The sequence below is a fragment of the Diadema setosum genome, chromosome 9 (genome assembly GCF_964275005.1).
Source record: "Diadema setosum chromosome 9, eeDiaSeto1, whole genome shotgun sequence".
NCBI lineage: Eukaryota > Metazoa > Echinodermata > Echinoidea > Diadematoida > Diadematidae > Diadema > Diadema setosum.
The window spans coordinates 11,424,606-11,432,666 of NC_092693.1; the positions used below are offsets into that span (position 1 = coordinate 11,424,606).

The 8,061-nt window shown below is 36.3% G+C and overlaps 1 protein-coding gene across 1 annotated transcript; it reads left to right on the plus strand.

Annotated features, from left to right (window-relative positions):
• LOC140232845 (prostamide/prostaglandin F synthase-like) lies at nt 1-5,007 on the plus strand. The gene is made up of 5 exons (XM_072312960.1): nt 1-57; nt 693-900; nt 1,950-2,065; nt 3,521-3,596; nt 4,877-5,007. Exons 1-5 carry the CDS (start codon nt 1-3, stop codon nt 5,005-5,007), a joined length of 588 nt encoding a protein of 195 aa, XP_072169061.1.
• The last annotated feature ends 3,054 nt before the right edge of the window (nt 5,008-8,061 follow it).

Here is an 8,061-nt window from a genome sequence, read left to right on the forward strand (position 1 = left end):
ATGGAGACATCCAGCAAAATAGCAAACAATCTCATCAAAAACGTGCGTACCGACGAGGTGAGTCGCCCATACATCCATTGTCGCCATTTAGCCTCGTTTCCTTCATTACCGAAGTTCTAGGCCGATTTATTGTTTACCGATTTCGTTGTCGAGAAAATTTGAAATGATACAGGAAAAAAATTATCGCTAATGCTACTCGTGACAAGATATATGTTTGTTTGTTGTTGCTGTTTTTTTTTGTCGTTGAAGTTGATATCAAATAATACTGAAGACAGAACTCACATTGCAGCAAATAGGCCTTTTAAAAATCACGTGATAGCAGTGGCAGTAATGACTACGTTACAAACTGTAATCATGATATCAGGATCACATTAACGATTGTACTACTTCATCTACCACTGACTTTGGGATGATCATAATGATAACGATAACATTAACGCGATTCTTTCCAGCCAAATAGCATTTTTTCTTCATGTCGGGTAGATGTTCTGAGAACTTTAAATTTGTTAGACTTTTCGACACTATATTGTACATTGTATTCGTTTAATTCGCTCCCCCCCCCCCTTTCTCTCTCTCTCTCTCTCTCTTCGTGACTGCTGTTATCGTGTTTTGTGTTAAAGAGTGATATCACACTGTTTTCCATCTAGAGTGTTTATCATGTTCACAGTGTCATTATATCTTTGAATGCTCAGACGGTGAAGCTGTCGACGCTATGGGAAGGAGGGACATCTTGTGTCATTCACTTCATGCGTCGGTTTGGCTGCCCGGTGTGTCGGATGGGCGCCCGAGACCTGAGCAGTTTGAAGCCGCTCCTCGACTCGGCCAATGTGCGCCTGGTCGGGATCGGGCACGAAGAACTCGGTGCCCAGGAGTTCCTCAACACAGGCTACTGGAAAGGGGGTGAGTGACGACGTCGACGGTTTGGTCATCGGCACAGCGCTGATAGCAAGGACTGAATGCATGATATGGGAGGGGGAGCAGGTGGAGAGATTATTTTGAGTAACAACTCGAAGCCATTGTGTTTCACGCTAGTGTGTTCCCCGCAGTGATTCTATTATGCGATCACTGGACACCGTTCAGCGTTGATCCCAGAATGCTTTGAGATGTATTAACTTACATTACATCGCAATCTGTGTATTCATAATGATCGTCATAACTTATTATAATATTGCTATTCATAATATTTACATCATCGTTCAAAGTAATATCCATTATCAGTTATTGAACTAGTATTTCAAATGCTTCTGTCAGTTTTATTACTGCTGCTATAGGCCTGGTGGAGGTCAATTGCTGAGTATAAAACGGTGATGGTGACGATAGCTTGAGAACATAGTCCTACTGGTTCATATTTGGGCGTATTGTCCAGTGCTTAATAACTTTTCTTCAGAATGCCTTTGGTGTCAGTTATTGCTATATATCATGTTTTTTTTTTTTTTTTAATGGTAGTTATCATGCTTGATCTGAAACAGTCACCCAAGTTTAGATAGCAAGACTTAACAGAGCACAAGCAAACATAATTATCTTCATTGTAAAAGTTAATTTTTCCAAAGATTCGTTATTTTGAAGATTCATACTAAATTTCTGAAAATGAAATAAGGTTCGTTATTTCAAAGATTCATAATTCCGAAATTTCATCAGTACGCATTTCTTTTTAATTTCTGGTTTAACGAACCTTGTTTCATTTGCGGATTACATCGGAATAACGAATCTTTTTACCATTTTTATTTTCTGACTAATGAACCTTCGGAGAAACGCCATCAATGTTCTGAATAACAATCATTTTCCTCTTTCGGATTAACGATCATCTAGGCTTACGGAATTCTTTGTTTTGGAAGGACAAACCTTTAATAGGAATAACGAACCTTATTTCATTTTTAGTCAACAAGCCTTGAGAATAACGAACAATTACCCGTCTTCTTGTTCTGCCGTTTTCCCCCGTTATCACACAGAACTGTATATTGACATGCACAAGAAGACTTACAGCGACCTGAAGTTCAAGCGCTACAATGTGCTGAACATCATGCGTGCTCTCATTCTTCCAGAGACGGTAGACGCCATTTCTAAGGTATGCTGATTTAAAGGGGAAATCCAGTCGAATAAAGTTTGTCTGATAAAAAAGGGTAAAATCTAATGAGTTAAACAATAAAAATTTGACTGAAATCGGAAGAAAAATAAGGAAGTTATGACATTTTGAAGTTTTGCGATTTTCTGCAAAACAGTACGTTCATGTACAGTGGATATGAATATGCAAATGAGTAGGCTAACATGTCATAACCTCACAATTTTCCATCAATCGTGTACAAAAAAAAAAATGACTGAAATTCTATGTTTCTGTCCTTGAAGTCTGAAACATGTTATTCCTGGTTGAATAACTTTAGAACAGTGATCAGATAGATATACCAGGATTTATTCCTCGGGCATGATTGCGTTTGAATGAAAAACTGGAAATTTCAAAATTTTATGTATAAACTACATGGCAAGTTGTGAGGGGATGATATGCTCGCTCTGTCATATGAATACTCATAATGACTGTTCAAGAACTGTTTCCTAAAAAATTAGCGAAACTTCAAAATGTAATAACTTTATTTTTCACCCGATTCGATCAGAATTTTACCGTTAAACTCGTAATATTTTACTCTTTCTTATCAGACTAACCTATATTATATTGGACTGGATTTCCCCTTTAATCATGTATCGCAAGATTTCAAGGGGTGGGGGGGGGGGGGTTAATTCCACCTGGATCAAATCGGAGAATGTATAAAGGTTTGAATTACTGTTTTAGTCATACACTTTCATAGAGGTAAAACGGCTACATCAAATTACAATGACGCAGATAACACACCCACTCCCACCTAATTACTAGCTTGATGAAGAAAAATTTATGTTTTTTTTTAATGTTTGCGTATGGAAGTCTTTATGCCTTATCTATGTTTGTTACGTATACATTGAGTATTTATACAGTGTATGATAACCATTACCATTATAGTATACTTGTTTGTGTGCCATTCGTATCTTTTATTTGTCTTTTACGGTATATATATGATAAAGCTGCAAGTAGCTATGACATGCAGGTGTTGTTGGTACATTTGCATTTGTCATTACCAAAACAAGGCACTGTCAACAACGAAGAAAAAAAAAAGAGATCCTCTAAGTTTTTGGCTTGGTAAATGTATACGAACTCTAATGGATCACCAGGTGAAAGCTGTAAGTTCTAGACTGTACGTGTCCTTGCCTTAATTGGTGTATTACGTAAAGCATTTTTCTTTTCACAGCTAATGATAGTTTGCTTGGAACATTGTTGACATCTCTATAATGGCTGCAGTTGTATTTCATACAATGTAATTATCGTAGACGTAGACACACTACAACACATAACGAAGGATTAAAGTATCACTGAAGCCTCTCAGCTGAGTCCAGATTTCTCATGTTATATAATTGTGATTTTTTCCTCTTTAATTGGAAAATGTGGGCTTTATTCATCAAACGTCAGCGTGTTTGTTTGTTTGGTCTACACCTATAGGCGCATAAAGAAGGTATCGTTGGAAACTTGTCCGGAGATTCTCTTCAGATCGGTGGAACGCTCATAGTCGACAAAGGTGTGATGATTTTAATTCTTAATGAATAAGTCTGATATCATACAGAGTTTCTGTTATTCTTTATTCCTTGGAGAATATTTACTTGAACAGGATACTTTTCTTGATTTTGTTTTTCTTTGAAATAGAGGTAAAATATTTGTATTTCTGCTTCAACTATCATTTACATTCGCTCATAACACGCACAGACACATCCTTGTTCATTGTGAAACATCACCAACAGAGTGATTAAACATTGCTGATCTCATTACGTTGTAATCATTCCGTACACGTTAACACAATTAATACTTTGACCAGAGCAAAGTTTGACTGTCTACAAATCGTCTTTCCCTGGCTTGTACCGGAGGATGGGCAGCATCGCCAATCATTGAATAACACTCGTCGAAAATCCCCTCCTCCTCCCACTCCAATTTGTCAAAAGGGTGTGTTTTAAGTTTTGATATAAGTTTCTTTTTTTTTTAATAACTAGAATAATATTATGATAACATCGACAAAATAAAAAATGATTAAAACAATAGTGATAGTAACGACAATGATAATACAATGTATTTGAAAAACAGACAAGAGGAGAAGAAAAGAAGGAAGAAGAAGAAGCATTTGCGTTTGTGTATGTTTTTACTCATGTATGTGTGTTTGGGTGTGGGTGTGTATGTATGTGTTCACCTTTGTGTCTTTCTATGTTTGACTTTGTGTTCATAGTAGAAAAAAAATACACAGTAACAATACATTCAATAAATAGAAAATCAATAGTAGTTCATTCAACTCAAACTTACTCCAAATAACAAATAATACGATAAACGGGCACATCTTATTTTCCTTCTTTACCGTATTTTTTCTTCTATTCTTCTTTGTTGTCTTCCCTTTTCTTCTCAATCTTTTTCTTCAACATCTTCATTCTTCTCCTCTTCTGTGTAAACTAAAACAACATTATGAGTTTGCTGATGCTGTTATAATCGCTATGAATATTGTTGAGGAAAGGGAATTAAAGGCCGACTCGCTCCCAACACACCCTTTCGGCATAACCGGGGATCGAGGGAGGGGATTTGGGCCATGCATAAGCCTCTTTCCCTCACGTATATACATCACTGGAAAGACCAGGCTGGATATCATATCTTTTTACACGTGATACCTGTTGATTTATGAGGAATATTACAACACTTAGTTCGCACAATCTGCACTGATATATTACGCTATAATTTATGTTTGTTACAATATATAATGCCCAATAACATTTTGGGAGTTTTCGTTTATCCTTGTTTTCTTTTTTCCTTGCCCCTTGTCAGATGGAAAAATTTTGCTGAATTTCAAACAGGAGAGCCCTTCTCACCACGTCCCTCTCGATCAGATTCTTCGTGTACTCGACATCAAACGAAATCAGCGAAGTCTGAGCGTCGATACGGCGAGTAGCAGCTAAGGAAAACAACAATAAAATAGAGTTGGAAAATAATCGTGAGAAAACTTATGATTCAATATGCATCTCTTTCAATTTAATTCTACGCTACTCCTACGAATGAGACAATCTGTGTAGTAAGAAATGAATTATTGTGTGAAGTGAAATAAATCGAGCAGAATGTAATAGAATATTGCATCCTGATAATTCCTTCAAATACGTAGAATGAAAATACCTGTAGAATCCACCACTTTCCAGCCTTGATGTTGCAAGCGGATTGTCTCATGAAAGGGACCCCAGTTTTGCTCTTTTTTGAAGCTCACCTTGAAGAAATTTCTTTGAATACATAATTGCCTCTCATTGATGCATATGTAATTGAATTCAAGAAGTACATCTTAAAACGTTAAAATATGAACTCCGTGTTTTCACAAAAGTCGTCTACAGTCATCATTCCTCAATTTTCTTATGTTTGATTCATTTGAATTCAATAGCCATTTCCACCAGCTTTCAAGTGTTAGATTGTCTGAATTTATTCAGGAGACCCTACTACAGAAAAGTTGAGCAAATGAACCAAAACATTAAAGTTACAATCGCACGTACAAGAGACTATATCTATCAGGGTAAAACACTGTATAGATTCTCTATTAAATTTTATGTTACATGTACTTACAAAAAAAAACAGTTGTTTTCGCTTAAGAAAATTATGGCTGTAATAATGTTTTGAAACTGAAGGCATTATTGAAATTGTCTTTTTATCTATCTTTCCACTGTACATAAATCTCTAATTCTTCGATGAGCTCTTGAAAATTATAATGGGTTAATTTTGTGACGATGTTTTAATAGTAAAAGTACTAATAGAGTATGCATCTCTCTTTATTTACCTGTTACCATTAATCTCAGACCATTAATGTTGGAACAATTTCGGGTGTAATTTTAAAACTGTTTTAGGCATATGGAGTACTAAATGGTTTGATATCAATATGTCCATTATCTGTTAAAAATCATGACAAATTCAATGGATATAAATAGACATGCTTGTAGAAAATCAATATTAATTCACGTATCTGCAATCAATCGAAAATATTTAGTTTTGAACAGGTTAGAATCTAAACAAGCATGAACGTCTGCGCTTTTTGACCAAACATTACTTCTTTTTAAGTTATCACGCTAACAATCTTATTTGTATTGCAATGTCTAGTATGGAAAAGGTGTGACATTTTTGTGGATCTCTCTATCGCCTCTATAAGAGTCTTCAAATTTGTTAGGTTAACTTCCTGACGCAGTGGTGTTGTTGTCGTCACAAATTAGAAATACCAGTTCTACAATGTTTAAATACCATCAACTGGCTAAAAGTATACTACTAGATGAGTGCAAATATTGTCTCCGATAATCATATGAAATATATATATGAAATACACATCCTTGCCTTTTCATCGTTGAAATGAATTGTAGAGAGAACAGACTTTATAGAAAGGTTGATATTTTGTTGGAATGGAGACATCTTTCATATCAGCTATGGGAACTGTTGAGGCTAATATACGCGTAAGTCGCATGGGTAGATATGACTTCACAATAATAATCATATTTAGGACCTACATATAGTGAAAATGAATGCGTAAGTTTTGTTGTTGTTTTTTTTTTTAATTTAGCATTTTCTCTCTTTGCTCGTGTAGCCCTTATAATGGATATTGTATATTACATGACCTTGTAAATCCAGCACATCGAAGGGAGAATTATTTTATATGTGACAGCACGTGATGAGTGTAATTTTCAGATTCATGTTTGATACAGCTGGTTTATCATTTAATTTTAATTTCGTATAAGAGAAAATGAATCATTGTGATCATAGGACTATTGTTTGTGCAATAAATAGTTTTTCTCTGTCGAGTTGGTCTTGTAGCCTACCTGATTTGGTTTTTACCCAAATTTGACGATAAGAGTAACATCTGGTTTGATGAATGATTTGTGCACACATGCATTGATTTTGCATAATTTTACGCCATTTTAGCACAACAGAGACAAAAAAAAAATGTAGAGATGCGTGTATAGTGTGTTTGTGTGTGTACGTGTGAGTGTGTGTGTGTGTGTGTGTGCGTGTGTGTGTGCGTATGCGTATAGATAGCTGGCTGGAAGGCACTAGCTGAATGACGTGTGCGTGTTTGACTTTATAGTGCACAGTATAATATATATCCAAATCAGCCGAGAGGGAGATAAAGGAAACCAGCCTGCGGTTTGGATGCTTCTCATAATTTTTATGATCGTGCGGTGCCTCACTTCGACAATCCTCAAAGTGGTTCTGGATACTCTGATCACCCCCCCCCCCCCCCTTCCACTTGACGACAGCAAGTATATAATTGCGGAATATGTAATACAGTTCAGAATATTCCTTTGAAATTATTCCATAGTTAACTTTTGATCTCAAGTGTATGAGGGGACGGCTAGCATGTAGGCCCTAATCGGTCATTCAAAGTTAAAATTTACTTTGATAGATATAGTAAAAATGGCATAAACAGGCCAGAAGTTTCAATACCTGTTATGTTCTGACAAACGATATAAAGGTGACCTTTAAAAGAGCTAGAATTTTCTTCGTTTGATCCTGCATAATTTCCAGCTTATTAACTCTTTCTGATCATGATTGAACAGCTACAGGCGTATGATATACTCTTCTGTATGTTCGATCAGTTTTGCGTGGAGCATCAATCCTGTAGGGCCTACATTATTAGAGGGAAATGAAACATTATTTGTACTGCTCTCATTCGAAACGCATCAGATTTATGCTCGGCAGACTGTGACAGGGCTTCTCTTCCCGGAAATTCCCAGTCAGTTAATCTAAAAGAGCTGCCATTACATTGCACGTTACGTATAACACCTGTTTCATATTTAATGCACTCAATTACACAGAGTTTGTCACTTGGGTATGAGCATGGACTTACTACGTATAGAAGTATAGGTCCATGCAGGGAGGATCTCCAGCCTCCCTGGTCTACGGTATACAGTGTAAATGACTACAATAATAATATTGCGTGAGGGCGTGCAACAATGAGTGCGCATGGGCAATAATGACTTTCACACCAGTGG

What these genes read in the sequence shown, in the direction of transcription:
- LOC140232845 (XM_072312960.1), top strand. Translation starts at nt 1, where the DNA reads ATGGAGACATCCAGCAAAATAGCAAACAATCTCATCAAAAACGTGCGT. An exon ending in AAAACGTGCGTACCGACGAG is followed by an intron (nt 58 to 692) that starts GTGAGTCGCCCA and finishes TTGAATGCTCAG; the next exon opens with ACGGTGAAGCTGTCGACGCT. An exon ending in CGGTAGACGCCATTTCTAAG is followed by an intron (nt 2,066 to 3,520) that starts GTATGCTGATTT and finishes CTACACCTATAG; the next exon opens with GCGCATAAAGAAGGTATCGT.